An 18036-nucleotide genomic window follows, 5' to 3' on the forward strand; every position below is an offset into this window, starting at 1 on the left:
AGCTCTATGGCAGGCAACTCTTAACAATAGCTCCCTGTTTCAAAACCAAAATCCTATTCCCACCTAGGCCCTTAGAAAAGACTCAGTCTTTCCTTTGTCCCAAGGCCAGTCAGAGAGCTGAAGAAGTATCTGGGTCATGTTGGTCAGGATGAGTGTCAATATTTCAGCTACTGTCAAGAGTACCATATTGAGTTGTGGGAGTTTACTATAGATCCCCAAGCCAAACGGAGGACATAGATGATGCCTTCCTGGAACAGATGGCCAAGCATGCAAAAGGAATGGAGATAGTAGTAATGGGGGACTTCAATTACCCAGATATTTGTTGGATGTCAAACTCAGCCAAGAGCATAAGGTCAAACAGATTCCTCACCGGCCTTGCAGACAACTTCATTGTCCAGAAAGTGGGAGAAGCAACAAGAGGAACAGCCATTTTAGATCTGGTCCTAACCAATGTTGATGACCTGGTTAGTGGGGTAGAAGTGGAAGGATCATTAGGCGCGAGTGATCATGCTCTTCTGAAGTTTACTATACAGCGGAAAGGAGCAGCCAAGCATACTAGGGCTCAATTTCTTGACTTTAAGAAAGCCAACTTCATAAAACTTAGGGAAGTGCTGGGTGAGATCCCATGGACAGTAATACTAAAAGGAAAGGGAGTTCATGATGGCTGGGAGTTTGTTAAGAGGGAGATAGTAAAAGCACAATGTCAGGCAATACCAATGAGACGGAAACATGGAAGGTGCCTAAAGAAGCCAGGGTGGCTATCTAAAGAACTTTTAACTGAGTTAAGATTAAAAAAGGATGTGTACAAAAAATGGAAAAGGGGGGAAACCACCAAAGAGGAATTCAAACAAATAGCCAGCACGTGTAGACACAAAGTCAGAAAAGCTAAAGCACAGAATGAACTCAGGCTGGCTAGAGAGGTTAAAAGCAACAAAAAAGGCTTTTATGGGTATGTTCGTAGCAAAAGGAAGAACAAAGAAACAGTGGGGTCACTCAGAGGAGAAGATGGTGAAATGCAAACAGGGGACACAGAAAGGGCTGAACTCCTCAATGCCTTCTTTGCCTCAGTCTTCAATAGGAGTATAGCATCTAGATCAAGGGAAGTAATAGTGCCACTGTATTCTGCTCTGGTCAGACCTCACCTGGAGTACTGTGTCCAGTTCTGGGCACCACAGTTCAAGAAGGACACTGACAAACTGGAACATGTCCAGAGGAGGGCAACCAAAATGGTCAAAGGCCTGGAAACGATGCCTTATGAGGAACGGCTAAGGGAGCTGGGCATGTTTAGCCTGGAGAAGAGGAGGAGGTTAAGGGGTGATATGATAGCCATGTTCAAATATATAAAAGGATGTCACATAGAGGAGGGAGAAAGGTTGTTTTCTACTGCTCCAGAGAAGCGGACACGGAGCAATGGATCCAAACTACAAGAAAGAAGATTCCACCTAAACATTAGGAAGAACTTCCTGACAGTAAGAGCTGTTCGAGCTGTTCAACAATGGAGTAAAACCTGTTATCCAGCATAAAGCTGCAGAAATTGGAGCAAGCTGCAGACAGATGCAGCCCCCTGAAAATGCCTGGTGAAGGAAGGGGGCTCACAGACCCAGTTTCACAGGACTTTCCATTCACCATCCAAGTGCACCTATTTGGCTTCAAACTTTGCCTCTCGGTGATCCTAGTTCTTGACCCACACAAGGGATGTTAGGCCCAGGAGCAAATTAAAAGGGTGGATTCCTGGGGTCTTTCTGGCTTTGCAGGATGCATAGCAGCCCTGGAGGCCAAGTTCTGTTTAAAACAAACATACAATCAAAGCCCAGCAGAAAAGACCCAGGACTTGGGGGTCCCAGGCCACCTGCTACCAACATGGCTTCTGCACTTGAGCTGAAACCTTTTGTACTGCCTCACTCTAGAATGATTGCTCTGGGTCAGCCATGGCAGTGCCTTACACCTCAGTGGACCCATCCATTTTTCCACCCCCAGAGCTTCTAAATCCTTGTGACAGTTTGAAAATCTTTCAGCTTTCAAGTTCCACCAGAAGGCAATAACTCAACTGCCATGCACCCCTCCTCCCAGATAAAAAAGATGTGTGAGCACCATGCAAAGAAGGGGGGGGGCATATGCTGACATAGAGAGGCATCTGCTGTGGGGGAACTTGCATTGTTTGTTAATAATAATTTATAAAATCCAGATTGAGAAAACTGCTCGTGGGTCTTTTAAAAATACATTTTGAGTGCAGTCATGAGCGAAGGAGGCAGCAACATTTCCCAGATCTTGCCAAATAATTCCTGCTCATCGTTGTTGGCAGGCAGACACTCTTGGTTGTCAGGAAGAGAGAAAGAAAAGGGGTAGGGGGACTGAAAGAACAGAGCCAGGCAGTTGGGATGAATTGAGCTTCATCTTTGGGAGAGGGAGGAAAATTATTTTAATATATGTTGTCATCCAAATGTTGAAGGGGCTGAGTTTGTTCTGAATCAATAGGTTGTTTGCCTTCCTGATTCTCATTTACAAATTGCCAATTACAGCCACTGTTACCTGTCCGACATTGCATTTTTTCTCCCCGGGAGATGCAATCTTTCAGCGCCTGCCTCTGTCGCTATAAAAGTGGGTCATGCATTCCACAAAGGTGTCAGTTATAAAAAACATTTTTAACGCTTGCCTAGCCATTCTTCAGGTTGCTCTTTTAGACTTCCAGTAAGGGAGTGACACAAGACAGAAACTCCAGCCCAATCCCAGTGTCTTAACGTTCCAGGTTCCATATGTCAGCATCATAGAATTGTAGAGTTGGAAGGGACCCTGAGGGTCATCTAGTCCAACCTCCTGCAGTGCAGGAATATCAACTAATGGACAGATGGCCATCCAAACTCTGATTAAAAACCTCCAAGGAAGGAGAGTCCACTTCTTCCCAAGGGAGACCGTTCCACTGTCAAACAGCTCTTACTGCCAGAAAGTTCTTTCTGATGTTTAGTCAAAATTTCCTTTCTTGTAACTTGAAGCCATGGGTTGGAGTCCTACCCTCCAGAGCAGGAGAAAACAAGAGCCAGTGTGGTGTAGTGGTTAAGAGCGGTAGTCTCGTAATCTGGGGAACCAGGTTCGCGTCTCCGCTCCTCCACATGCAGCTGCTGGGTGACCTTGGGCCAGTCACACTTCTGTGAAGTCTCTCAGCCCCACTCACCTCACAGGGTGTTTGTTGTGGGGGAGGAAGGGAAAGGAGAATGTTAGCCGCTTTGAGACTCCTGAAGGGGAGTGAAAGGCGGGATATCAAATCCAAACTCTTCTTCTTCTTCTTCTTGTTCCTTCTTCCATGGGACAGCCCTTGAGGTATTTGAAGAATCCTATCTCCTCTCAGGGTCCTCTCTTCCAGGCTAAGCATACACAGCTCAGTGGCCAACTAGATGCCTCTGGGAAGCCCACAAGCCTGTGCAATGGTCAAGCTGATGGGAGTTGCAGTCCTAAAAGTCTCCTCTCCTGCCTTAGGACCGTGTGTGTGTGTGTGCGCGCGCGTGCGTGCATGCATGTGTACATAATTTATGTTATGGCGGTCAGCATATTGGATTGCAGTATATTGGATTGCAGTGCTGACTGTGCTTTGGGACAATAATCCAAGCAACAATGAAGAACATAAGAGCCAATGGCTCATCTAGTCCAGCATCATCCAGTTCTCACAGGGCCAGCCAGATGGCCCTGCAAAACCCATGAGCTGGACCCGAGCACACACACTCTCCCTACCTGTAGCTTCCAGCAACTGGTTTTTTGGAAGCATTGCTGCCTCCAGCTGTGGAGGCAGAGTATAGTCATCATGGGTGGCAGCCACCGATCGCTTCCGAGTCCTTCAAGCACACTGCCTGGCCCTCCAATGTCAGCATGCCATGTGCACATGCCCCACGACTTGCGTGCATGTTGTGAGCACACCCTGCAGTGTGCGTGCATGGCCACTGGGGAATTTTGAGGGGGCCTGTCCCTGCTCCTTGAAATCCATCCTCCATGAATTTATCTTACCCTCTTTTAAAGCCATCCCAGTTGGAGGCCATCCCTGCCTCCTGGCAGAGCAAGTTCCATAGTTCAGCGATGCTTTGCATGGAGAAGTTCTTTTTTCCTTTTTTTTACCTGTCCTGACATGGAGCGTTCCATTAGAGAAGATTCCCACTTCAGCAAGTGAAGGGAACCATGTGAAGCAAACAGATCAAGGGCCTTCAAGGGTGAACCCCAGAAGGCCAAGCCTGCCCATCCTAGGAGCCTTTTGCAGCCGGCGTCTGCCTCCTGTCTGTTCAGCATACATCACTCCTTCCCTACAGGAAAGGTGGATGCAATATCAGAGAAATGTTAGGAGTTTAACCGAGGCCAATGTCTCATCTGCCCAGCAGGCAGCTCACCTTTCTCTGCTCCAGCCACCCTCCTCAGCACAGCCGAGTCTCATCAGATCAAGGCATTTAGGGAGGTGGAAAGAGCCACCCATGCAAATTTGCCTTCCAGCGCACTTTCAGTCAATTTCCTGCTGCTGTAATTCCTTCCTTCCAGCCTCCTGCCTGGCCGAACACTTACCTGATTTGACCCTCACTTTTAACTGTCCTTTAAAAAAAAAAAGAAATAATGATAGTAGAGATATCTTCATTTACCATAGTTTTCAGGAATAACAAAGAAACAATAAAACGAAGATCAATGAATGTATGAAGCAAATTGTTGCAGTTGGAATAAAATGGACAGAACGTTCAGGACACTTTGCAGACTGTAATAAAATAGATTCTGCAAAGGGACATTTCAGAAGTCATATAGAGTCATAGAACTGTAGAGTTGGAAGGGACCACAAGGGTCATCTAGTCCAACCCCCTGCAATGCAGGAATTTCAACTAAAGTATCTTAACTAAAGATGGCCATCCAACCTCTGCCTAAGAACTTCCAAGGAAGGTGAGTCCACCACCTTCTGATGGAATCCATTCCCCTGCAAAACAGCTCTTACTGCCAGAAAGTTCTTTGTGAGTCAGATTCTTGTAACTTTTCTTATACCTTGAAGACATGTGTTGTTGAGGGCTGTGCAGTGCACTATTTTTATTTATAAATCATAGGAACAGAAACCATACAGCATCCAGATGGCCTCATTTCATAACCCTTGTGATGGGTTACATACTCAAGCAAGACAATGTCCCAAATCCTCTCAAACCACCCAGCCCTAGAGGGACCTCATGCAGACTTCCAATGTTTGGCAATTTTGAGTCTGGCTGCAGCAGAGCTAGCAACCCTTTGTGAGCAAGGGAAAGTCGCTTTCAACAGCCTGGCAGGAGAGCTAATTCTGTCTGGGTCCAGGGTTAGAGATTGTTTTGTTATTGCATAGAGGTCCTTGGGTAGATACCTATTCTTGGATGCCTCACGTTTTTATCTTTCCAGTGTTTTGCCACTATAACCCTTGCTGCTGCCGTTGCATACATAAATAGCCTAGTTTTGTTTTTGGGAATGCCTCACATTGCCACCTTCCTTTCTTCCTTCAAATCCATTTTCAAAACACACCTTTTTCTGGATGCTTTCAGAGCAAAGCCCAGGTCACAAAGCACAGCGTAAGGCAGCTATCCCTGTTCCTTTTAAAGTTAGCCCTTTATGCCAGACCATGAAAATGGAATCTTGTTTCGCACTTAGCTCAGTGGCAAAGCATCTGTTTTGGATACAGGAGGTTGCAGGTGCAATCCCCAAGCTCTCCAGGTGGGGCTGGGAAGGCACCTGGCCTGGAATCCTGGACAGCTGCTGCCAGTCAGTGCAGACAATACAGGGCAGAGCCTGACTTGGTGTGAGGCAGCTTTCTTTGCAGTGCTGGCACTGGGGAAAGTGGTTCCCTCCACATGTGGTTGAGCTGCAGTTCCCATCATTTCTGGCCATTGACTATGCTGGCTAGGGCTGATGGGAGTTGTGGTCCAAGAGGAGGCCTGCAGGTTCTCCATCCCTGGTTTAATGAGTGACCTGGGTTGTCACTCTAACCACTGCACTACATTGTCTTTTTTCAAACCACCTTCCACTTTCTAGAATAAAGCACAATACCTTAACAGAAATGCATTGAGCAAATGATTTGCTGAGCTGACCTGTTCAGGACTGCCTTGCTTGCGTGTTGCTTCCTGGGCCACCACTAACCCTCCCCCCCCCTCACCCTGTGCTCATGTTTCTCCAGGAGAAGCAAGTGGACGAGCTCTCTGCAGTGAGGCAGACGTTGCAGGCAGACCTGGAGACCTCCATCCGCCGCATTGCGGACTTGCAGGTGGCTCTGGAAGAAGTGCAGTCGAGTGACGACAGTGATAGGGAGAGGTGAGTGTGCTGGCAGGACTGGGTCTCTGCCTCTCAAGCCAGCCTGCTGCTTTCCCCGGCCCTTCCTCTTCAGACTCCGGGCTCCTGGCAGGGCTGCCTGCGGGTGCTTTCGACTGGCACCATTCAAGAGGCCTGGTTGTCTGTGTGAAAAAAATCAAAACTTGTGAAATCAATATTATTATTCTTTTTTTGTAAAAAAAAGTGCCTGGGGTGGAGCCCCCAGTGCAGTGTGTGAAGAAAAGCCAGAAGGCACAACCCCAGAGAGACTTCCCAGGTCAAGGGGTGGGGTGGAGCAGAGCTGGCTGGAGTTGGGGCTTTGGAGCTGGGTGCTCTGGGTGGGTGCACTTTCACATCTCAGTGCCCCTGTGAAGTAGTGCGGCTAGGAAATGGTGGCTGTGGCACATACTGTCTAGCCAGCTGTGTGTGGAAAGTCCCAAAACTCAGCAGGAGGCTATCTGCTTGGCCTGCAGAAGGCTCCCGGTCCAATCCCCGATGAAGAGCCTTGCAGGGACTGGACTAGGTGACCCTGGGCGTTCCCTTCCAGCTGTACGATTATGTGATGCCTGAAAACCTGGAGAACCGTTGTCAGTCAATGCAGACAGCACTGATCTGTCTCAGCAGAAGGCAGATTCCTATGGTGTGTTGTGTGCAGATACACATCCATACAGCTTCCATCTTTTAGGACAGGGGTTTCCTTTTAGAGCTTCCCCGCTGCCTGATCTAACTTGAGCATGGAACAAACCACACTCCATGAAATGATGCATTGCATGGAGAGAGTGGAAGAAGAGGTTTTTCCCCTGGTCACACTGGAACTCATGGATGTTATTGTTGTTGTTGTCCTGCCTTTTTCCCTGACAGACTCAAGTCAGCTTACAGATAAAATAGGAACAGCTAAAAACAAAGGCAGTGTGTGTGGGATCACTTAAAAACAATTAAACATTAATAGAATTTAAACTACACACACACACACACACACACACACACACACACACACAGAGAGAGAGAGTTATCCAGTGTAGCTAAATATTGGTAGAGTCCCTCATGCTGTGCATAGCTAAATTATGGAACTCTCTGCCACAGGAGGCAGTGATGGCCATCAAGTTAAATGGCTTTAAGAGAGGATTGGACTAATTCATGGCGAAGGGGGCTGCCAATGGCCATGCTCTGCATCTACAGTTGAAGGCAGTGATGCTGCTGCAAAGCAGTTTCTAGACACCACAGGAAAGGAGAGGGCTTCCTATAATGGGCATCTGGCTGGCCCTGAGAGAACAGGATGCTGGACTAGATGGGCCATTGGCCTGATCCAGGGGGCTTTTCTTGTGGCTTTTTGAGTGTAGGGCCAGGCAAGTTCTCTCAGTGAGGTTTCCCCTCCTAATTTGTCAAAGGCCAGAGCAGAGCAGCTCCTTGAGTCTCTGCTGAAAACCTTTCATCTTTGTGGCAGCATCACGTGATGGACTCACTTTGCAGAGGGATGACTCAGTGCACGAGGTGGAGAGAAACCAGTCTGGAGCCAGTGCATTTCCACGCTTCCTCCTGGGGGATGGGAACTCGACCTTTAATGTTTGACTCTGGGGTGAGGGTATTGAGCAGGAAAGGGAACTGGTCCCAGGAGCTGAAAACAACAAAAGAACCTTAAAAAAGCAAAACAAAAGCGGTGAGAGCAACTTGGTCTCAATCTGATGCCTTCTGGGGTTCCACTGTCCATAATCAGGAGCCGTGAGGTTGAGACATGTGCTGCATCGAGTCCACCTGAAGCTGCTCCTGCCCCCTGAAGGTCATAGATGTGCAAAGTTAGATGAGACTATGAAACTCACTGCCACAAGACATGTTCCTGGCCTTTGGCTAAGGTAGTTTTAAAAAAGGGTTAGAGTAATCCATGGCAGGTAGAGCGGGAATGAAGATGGGTCAATTCTCATGTTAATGTGAACCTGCCTGATTCCTGGTCTCTGAAACTGTGTGTGAACCAAAATGAAGCCATCTTTCTGTGTGAACTGACCTGTACAAACAGGCCATAAGGCATTGCTGGAAATCTCAGGGAGAAAGAAGAGGCTTATGATGATCTCATCGCAACCTGTAGTGGGCGGGTGAGATGATTCTGAAATCTAAACTGTCCCAGCCATGCTCATAGCAAGAACTTTCTACAAACCACCCAGACAAACAGGATTCAGTGCCCAGAGGCAAGCTAAACCAGAGGGCTAATTCCTTCACTGATACACCATCATACACTGATACACTGATACACAGGTTGAGCTGTGGAATACACCAATTTTGGGGGGATGCAGAAGGATTATTGAGGGAAACCTGAAGGAGGGGGCAATGCCCCTCACCTTGTAGCTAAGACACTTTTTGTAGAATTTAAATTACAGTGGTACCTTGGGTTACATACGCTTCAGGTTACAGATGCTTCAGGTTACAGACTCCGCTAACCCAGAAATAGTACCTCGGGTTAAGAACTTTGCTTCAGGATGAGAACAGAAATCATGCAGTAGCGGTGCGGCAGCAGCAGGAGGCCCCATTAGCTAAAGTGGTGCTTCAGGTTAAGAACAGTTGCAGGTTAAGTACGGACCTCCAGAACGAACTAAGTACTTAACCCGAGGTACCACTGTATCTGAATTCTGTGCAGTTTCCCCACAAGGTATTATGTATAAAATGCATATATTTATTAAAATATCACACAAGCATGCACTATTGTGAGCTTTGTTTGAAGAAATGTGTGTATTGGGAGAAGTGCAAAGTAAAATGCCGACAAATTTTCATGAGGCCTTAAAAAAAGTCAGATGGAATGTGGAAACATGGCAAAGTGACCTTAATATTGGAAAAAAAGTGAAACGAAGACTGAACTTGCCGGTTTTTTCACGCACCCCAGGGAGGGCTGTCCAGTTGTTATTAGCAACTCCTGCAACTAAGCTGGTGCCAAATGTCTTGCTCTGCATTCCTTTGGACCACATCAGCAAGACTGAGAGGAGGTCTTGTCATTTGGGCAGCTCAGGACCTACAGACACCCTACCTGGGCTTGTGCCCCAGGGAGGTCACCGGTGCTAACACAGCAGTTTGATTTCAACCCCAGAGGCTCAGTCCATTGTCTCTCAAGTCAGACAGATATAACAACAGTATATCAGCTCCTTTGCAAGGTAAGAGAATACTTTGGCAAACACGAGCCCAGAGCCAAGCCAAGCTGAGCCTTGCAAGTGGCCGGCTGAGGAGCTCTCCTCAGCCGGCGAGAATTTATGGATGGAGGCCACTGCGTAAGTGATTTGGCTTGCAGCTGCCATAATTAACAGACTTCTATTCAGAAGCATATGCCTTGGCATGGTTTCAGAGCAGCCAGGCTTCAAAGGAAAAGCATTTTGTTTTGTGTGTCTCCCCCTCTCACTCCCAATTTGGTTGTGGTTTTTCCCTCTCTCTCCCTCTCTCATTGGCAGTTGGGTGCTTTCTTCTCTGTCAAATAAAATGCATAAAACGAATGACATGAAGTGAAGGCAAACATGACAGCAGGGGCCACTCACAATGTAAACTTTCTGTGAGCAGCCAAACTATTCCGACTCTGCCCAGGAGCAGCCAGCAAATTCTTTTTTTTTTAAAGATATTTATTAAAAGTTTAATAGTTACAGAAAAAAGAAGAAAGAAACAGTAAAAAGTTCACAATACATCAAAAATAAAGAGAAAAAACAGAAAGAAAAAAAAAACAATACAACAAAGCAACCAGAAAAGCAAAAACATTTAAAAAACACATCCAATATCTCTATATCTCTACCTTTCATTTACTTGTATCATCGACCTCCTCACACCTCCCTTTTTTGTATTCTTGTTCAATTAGCTATTTTAGCAAATCCTTTCCATCTTTCTCAATTTTTGTTCTATAATTTATCTTAACACAATCTGACCTTAAATTTTACACTTTGGCCCATTAACAATCTATTTGTACTTAGTTCTTTATAACATTTCTGCTAAAACCATGAAACTTCATTCCAGCATCCTTCTAACATTCGTTAATTTTACAATATTTCTGTAAATATGCTTTAAATTGTTTCCAATCTTCTTCCACCAACTCTTCTCCCTGGTCTCGGACTCTGCCAGTCATTTCCGCCAATTCCATGTAGTCCATCAGCTTCATCTGCCATTCTTCCCGGGTGGGTAAATCTTGTGTCTTCCAGTGCTTTGCGATGAGTATTCTTGCTGCTGTTGTAGCATACATAAAAAAAGTTCTATCCTTCTTTGGCACCAATTGGCCGACCATGCCAAGGAGAAAGGCCTCTGGTTTCTTCAGGAAGGTATATTTAAATACCTTTTCCATTTCATTATAAATCATCTCCCGGAAGTTCTTAATCCTTGGGCATGTCCACCAAAGGTGAAAGAATGTACCTTCAGTCTCCTTACATTTCCAACATTTGTTATCAGGCAAATGGTAGATTTTTGCAAGCTTGACTGGTGTTATGTACCACCTGTAAATCATTTTCATTAGATTCTCTCTTATGGCATTACATGCCGTAAACTTCATACCTGTGGTCCATAACTGTTCCCAGTCAGCCATCATAATATTATGTCCAACATCTTGTGCCCATTTGATCATAGTAGATTTCACCGTTTCATCCTGAGTATTCCATTTCAACAGTAAGTTATACATTCTTGACAAATTCCTAACTTTGGGGTCTAACAATTCTGTTTCCAATTTTGATTTTTCCACCTGGAAGCCTAATTTTTTGTCCAAATTATATGCCTCCATTATTTGATAATAATGGAGCCAGTCTCGCACTCTGTTTTTTAATTTTTCAAAGCTCTGCAGTTTTAATCTATCTCCCTCTTGCTCCAGAATTTCCCAATACTTCGGCCATTTGGCCTCCATATTGAGTTTTTTCTGAGCCTTTGCTTCCATTGGTGACAGCCATCTCGGGGTTTTATTTTCTAACAGGTCTTTGTATCTTATCCAAACATTAAACAGTGCTTTCCTGACAATATGTTTTTTGTTTTTTTAATCATTAAATTTTTTTATTATAATCCAACATCTAAAAACACATATACATTATTAATAAAACAAAGCAAAGGAAAGTAAGAAAATACAAAAATCAATATACAATCTTTTACATTATTTGACTTCCCACCACCACAACGTGACCTCTATCTCAACAATATGTACAGCAGTATCTTTTGCTAATCATCTTATTCTACCTCACGGTTTTTATATTATACCTACTGTGATTTTGATGTTTCCTGATATCGTCTCCATGTATGAAAAAAATTTATTCCAGTCATTAATAAATTTAGTGTTTTTCTGATGCCTGATCTTCTGTGTCATTATTGCTAAATCAATATATTCAATTAACTTGGTTTGCCAGTCCCTAATTGTTGGGATGCTGGGTTTTTTCCAATTCTGCGCTAGCAGTATCCTAGTAGCTGCTGACAATATGTTTTTTAAATGCTTTAACCTTGTTGTAATGAATATAGGGATTGCTCGTGCGTAAGTTGCCGCCACTCCTGGCTATGTTGCCTTGTTAAACCTTTTCTGTCTGACCAGCCCTTCACTTCGTGGCTGCCTCAGTCGCTAGCAGAATCCGTCAGTGGGCATTTCTTAAACCCTTTCCAGCATAAAAGCTGTTTGACCCCAAGTCTCCTCCTACTCTCCCTGCGCGGAAGTCTTCTGCGCAGGGAGGGTGTGAGTAGTGAAGGACCCATGCTCTCCCTGCTGGTCTCCGGCGAGGAGTCTTGGAGCCCCCTCGCCGATTCCCCCATCTGCCCCCCTTTATCCCTGGTGTTACGCTGATTTCCTTCCCCAGCTGATGAGCTGCCTCTCTCCCTGCTGGGCCCTTCTCCAGCATCGCTTGAGAGCCTTGCCTCCGCCTCTGGCTCCGATGTCAGTTCCCTGACACTTGTCATACCACAGATATGCATGCCAACCAAATACATTGTTAAAACCTTCCAAATCCAAACGTCAGTATTTTCAAGAAGCATCCATTCTCTCAGCCAACAAAAAGCGGCTGTTTCATAATAAAGTTTAAGGTCTGGCAGGGCAAATCCACCTCTTTCTTTAGCATCAGTTAATATCTTAAATTTTATACGAGGCTTCTTGCCCTGCCAGACAAATCTAGAGATATCTCTCTGCCACTTCTTGAAACAATCCATTTTGTCCAAAATTTGCAATGTTTGAAACAGAAACAGCATTCTTGGCAATGCATTCATTTTTATCACAGCAATTCGACTTAACAATGATAACTTCAAATTTGACCATATTTCTAAGTCTTTTTTCACTTCAGTCCAACATTTTTCATAATTATCCTTAAATAAATTCACATTCTTAGCAGTCATATTAACCCCTAAATATTTCACTTTCTTAACCAGTGTTAATCCTGTCTCCTTCTGAAACTTATCTCTCTCAATCTCTGTTAGAGTTTTCTCTAAAACCTTAGTTTTCGTCTTGTTCAACTTAAAACCTGCTACCTGACCAAATTCTTGAATCAGATCCAGAACTCATTTAGTACAGTGGTGCCTCGCAAGACGAGATTAATTCGTTCCGCGAGTTTTGTTGTCTTGCGGTTTTTTTCGTCTTGCGAAGCACGGTGTCGGGAAAGTTTTGGAAAAGCTTCAAAAATCACCAAAGTCTTTAAAAACCTCAAAAAAGGCTACCACACCGCGTTCTATGAGTTGCTCCTCGAAGTCAAATCGCAACTGTATTAACGGTGTTAAGAAAAAGGAAACAAACTTGCAAGACGTTTCCGTCTTGCGAAGCAAGCCCATAGGGAAAATCGTCTTGCGAAGCAGCTCAAAAAACAAAAAACCCTTTCGTCTTGCGAGTTTTTTGTCTTGCGAGGCATTTGTCTTGCGAGGTACCACTGTACAAGATCCTGTAAAGTCAATACCAAATCATCAGCAAATGCTTTCAGTTTGTACTGTTTGGCTCCCACTTGTATACCTTTTACCAGTTGGTCCTTTCTAATCATATTTAGCAAAACCTCCAGGACCGATATAAAAAGCAATGGAGAAATTGGGCAACCTTGTCATGTTCCTTTCTCAATCTTAAATTCTTCCGTCACTACGTTATTCACAATTAATTTAGCCTTCTGTTCTGAGTAAATTGCACCTATACCATTTCCAAAGCCTTGACCAACCCCCATCCCCTGTAAATTCTTCTTCATAAAACTCCAAGAAAGTCAAAGGCTTTCTCGGCGTCCACAAATAACAAAAACTGCTTTAGCATTGATCTTCACTTGTAGTTTTTCTAAGATATTAATTATATTAATCATATTCCTCGTATTGTCAGACAAGTGTCTACCCGGGAGAAAACCTGCTTGATCTTTATGAATTTCTTCTGTTAACACCTTTTTTAATCTTCTAGCCAAAATAACTGCAAAAATTTTGTAATCCACATTAAGCAGTGATATGGGGCGGTAGTTCTTAAGCTGTGTCTTTTCAATCTCTGTTTTCGGTATAAGTGTAATATATGCTTCTTTCCACGACTCTGGTGCCTTTTTCCCTTCCAATATTTCATTACAGACTTCTTTTAAAGGTTGTATTAACCATTCTTTTAATGATCTGTAGTATCTTGAAGTCAATCCATCCGGTCCTGGGGATTTACCCAGTTGCATGTTCTGGATGGCCCCTTCTACTTCCTCTTCTGTTATTTTATGATTCAGCATTAACTTATTTTCCTGGGAATTTTTTGTAGTCCATTAATTTTCAAAAATTTATCAATGTCCATTTCTTTCTGCGTCTCCTGTGTATGTAGTTTTTTAAAATACCTCTGGAAACACTTTCTAATTTCCACCGGATTCTGTACATTCTTTCCTTCCACTTCTAAATTCATAATAGTGTTAAGTTTTTGTCTTTTTTTCATTGGCCAAGCCAACAATTTTCCGCACTTGTTTGCCGATTCAAATGTCTTTTGTCTCATCTGTTTAATCTTCCATTCTATTTCCTGATTCATCATTTTCATATATTGTACTTGATATAACTTTATCTCTTTTAAAATCTCCTGCGACTTTGGTTTCACCCTCAGTTTCATAGAATCATAGAATAGAATCATAGAATCATAAAGTTGGAAGAGACCACAAGCGCCATGGAGTCCAACCCACTGCCAAGCAGGAAACACCATCAGAGCACTCCTGACATATGGTTGTCAAGCCTCTCCTTAAAGACCTCCAAAGAAGGAGACTCCACCACACTCCTTGGCAGCAAATTCCACTGTCAAACAGCTCTTACTGTCAGGAAGTTCTTCCTAATGTTTACGTGGAATCTTCTTTCTTGTAGTTTGGATCCATTGCTCCGTGTCCGCTTCTCTGGAGCAGCAGAAAACACCCTTTCTTCCTCCTCTATGTGACATCCTTTTATATATTTGAACATGGCTATCATATCACCCCTTAACCTCCTCTTCTCCAGGCTAAACATGCCCAGCTCCCTTAGCCGTTCCTCATAAGGCATCGTTTCCAGGCCTTTGACCATTTTGGTTGCCCTCCTCTGGACACGTTCCAGTTTTTCAGTGAATTCTTGAATTGTGGTGCCCAGAACTGGACACAGTACTCCAGGTGAGGTCTGACCAGAGCAGAATACAGTGGCACTATTACTTCCCTTGATCTAAATGCTATACTCCTATTGATGCAGCCCAGAATTGCATTGGCTTTTTTAGCTGCCGCATCACACTGTTGGCTCATGTCAAGTTTGTGGTCAACCAAGACTCCTAGATCCTTTTCACATGTACTGCTCTCAAGCCAGGTGTCCCCCATCTTGTATTTGTGCCTCTCATTTTTTTTTGCCCAAGTGCAATACTTTACATTTCTCCCTGTTAAAATTCATCTTGTTTGTTTTGGCCCAGTTCTCTAATCTGTCAAGGTCATTTTGAAGTGTGATCCTGTCCTCTGGGGTGTTAGCCACCCCTCCCAGTTTGGTGTCATCTGCAAATTTGATCAGGATGCCCTTGAGTCCATCATCCAAGTCGTTGATAAAGATGTTGAATAAGACCGGGCCCAAGACAGAACCCTGTGGCACCCCACTAGTCACTCTTCTCCAGGATGAAGAGGAACCATTGATGAGCACCCTTTGGGTTCGGTCAGTCAGCCAGTTACAAATCCACTGAGTGGTAGCATAGTCAAGACCACATTTTACCAGCTTCTTTACAAGAATATCATGGGGCACCTTGTCAAATGCCTTGCTGAAATCAAGGTAGGCTACATCCACTGCGTTCCCTTCATCTACCAGGCTTGTAATGCTGTCAAAAAACGAGATCAGGTTAGTCTGACATGACTTATTTTTCAGAAATCCATGCTGACTATTGGTGATCACAGCATTCCTTTCTAGGTGCTCACAGACTGTTTGCTTAATGATCTGCTCCAGAATCTTCCCTGGTATTGATGTCAGACTGACTGGGCGGTAATTATTTGGGTCCTCTCTTTTCCTCTTTTTGAAAATAGGGACAACAAGAATTTTTCTCCTTGTGTTTGAATTTCAATTGCAACGAATCTTCCTTGATCATCTTTAAATATAAATTTTGGTGATAGGCTCTCCTTTGTGTAGATGACCACTCCTCTTTTTTTGACTTTATCCGATGAAATAAATTCTTGGCCTAATCTTTTATTATTCAATAACTTCTTGTGTAGCCTTGTCACATGTGTTTCTTGTAAACAAATCAAGCCCAAATGCTCTTTTTTCAATAAATGAAATACTCTCCGCCTCTTTTCGGGGGAGTTCAGTCCATTCACATTCCAACTCAAGACCTGCAGCACCATCATGTGGTTACTTTGGTACCCCCCCCCCAACTGCCCCCAAAGCTTGCTCCTCTTCTGTTGGTTGTGGTGGTGGCACATTCACAGGGGGGGGGTCCAATCCAAAGGATAATGTCGATATGTCCAACGTTCCCCTGTTTGGTGATCTTCTCTCCAATGCTCTTTGCTCTGATCCTCTATCTGGTGGACAGGGACTCTCCATTGAGCTATCCCCCCCCTTCCCATCAATGCAGATGTTACATCCACAAAGTGATTGGTGCAAGAACCACTTTTCTGTCCTATCTGTAAAAAGCCCTGTCTGTAAAAAGGCGCCCATAATTTGGCTTGGTTCAGACATAACATCTCCACTTTGCACTTGAAGGGAAGAGATTTCAAGCTTCACTTTCTGGTTTATAGCAAACTATACTTTGTTGTTATAGCCAGGTTGGAAGGGATGTGTCTCCAGCCCACAGCCTGCCCAAGTTCATCTACAGTTACAATTAAAATTATTCCACCCCCATTGCAAATCAGGTTTATTATCAAAATTTACAGAATTTCAGCAGTTGGCAGTGAGCAAATCAAACAAAAGCAATTGAAATAGCTCAACACAACAGATGCTTCAAATGGTTTCCCCAAATTCAGCTGAAAATGCAACTTTAACTGGTTTCTCCACTCTCACTATTCATCAACCCCCTGAATAGAATACCTCACAAATACAACAGGTGTTGTCTCAGGCACACCTGATGCAACTAATCAAGGGCTTGAGACAACATAAACAATAATTGCATTACCTATCAATAATCATATATGCAAAGCACAGGAGCTGATTGTGCATAATTGTTGTGACCGTGGAAATAAATATTTGCAGTTTTCTTAAACAGCTTCTTGATTCTTAGATTCTTTCAAATTTGTTATGAACTTCCATTTGTGCCATCTCACCCTTCCTCCAGGCAATTCAGGGTGGCGTGCATGCACTGCCCCACAACCCATGGTGGCTACAGCTGATGGGAGTTGTAGTCAAAAAACACCCAGAGGGCATCGGGTGGGCAAAGGCCTCTCTCCTTGCCCATTTAGCCTCACAACAACCCTTCTGTGTTCTTCTGCTTACAGCGAGAGTCAGCTGAGTCTGGGGTCAACCATGAGCTTGAACTTGGAACCTGAAGAAAGCGTCAAATCGTGGTCTAGTTTGGCATCGGCATGGTCCTCTCCATCCAGGCAAACCGTGGACAGCCGTGGTACCCAGAGCCTGAGGTGAGACTCATTCTTAAGTGTACGAAAAGGGGTGTCTTCTGAGCAATGCAACAGGTTTGTAGAAACTAGGGCTGTGCATGTCCACCTCCATTCCCTGGATCCAATTCAGATCAGCCCCAACTTGAGACAATCCAGACCTGACCTGACTCCTCCGACTGGAGCATGATCTGGAAAATGGAGCCCATGTGAGCTTGCTGCATTTTGAGACGTTACCTTCCCTTCCCCCAAACACACTAATTAGGGAGATTCTAGCCCTGAATTGTAATCTAGATCTGTCAATGAGCAAACCCCAGCTCCCCTCCTCCCCCTGGTGTTCACCTTATATAGTACTGTAATTAAAAGTTGCAACACTTTATGTGTGATCTTTTTAACTTGAGAGAGATTTATTTATTTTTTTAGTTGCTGAGGAGTCAGTCCCCTGGTGTGCTGAGCAGGGCAACGGGGGCTGTGTAAATTCTGGCAATGCTATCCAGCCCCTCCCTCTGATACAAAGGCTGGACCTTCTCTCTGTGGGTTGGACCTGGCAACCATCCCTTCCACCCTGGCTAGCATAGAGGGGAGGGGCAGAGCCTCCAAAATCAGGGCCAATGTGCTGCTGGATCCCAGACCCTGGGAGCTGCTGCTGTGCTCTGGCCCTGCCTCTGTCTGACCCATTGTGTGAACTCAATTGTATTTCATCTGATCCATCTACTGCAGTTATTAAGTTTGCAGATGATGCTACCATAATGGGTCTAATTACAGGTGGAGATGAATCGGTGTGGGGGGGGGGAGGTTCAAAAAGTATCTACATAGTGCCTAAAGAATAACTTGCACCTAAATA

General features: G+C 44.4%; 1 protein-coding gene across 3 annotated transcripts in view; it reads left to right on the forward strand.

Annotated features, from left to right (window-relative positions):
• MYO18B (myosin XVIIIB) overlaps nt 1-18036 on the forward strand; it is a 385232-nt gene that overhangs the window by 333077 nt on the left and 34119 nt on the right. For all 3 annotated transcript variants that reach the window (XR_014002918.1, XM_081174521.1, XM_081174522.1), the window contains 2 exons: nt 6146-6279; nt 17076-17216. Coding sequence is in view for 2 of the 3 variants with exons in the window: in XM_081174521.1 (XP_081030647.1) it covers nt 6146-6279; nt 17076-17216 (275 nt within the window). In the remaining variant the exon portion in view is untranslated. The remainder of the gene's footprint in view (nt 1-6145; nt 6280-17075; nt 17217-18036) is intronic.

Source organism: Podarcis bocagei (assembly GCF_964188305.1).
Source record: "Podarcis bocagei genome assembly, chromosome: 16".
Lineage (NCBI taxonomy): Eukaryota > Metazoa > Chordata > Lepidosauria > Squamata > Lacertidae > Podarcis > Podarcis bocagei.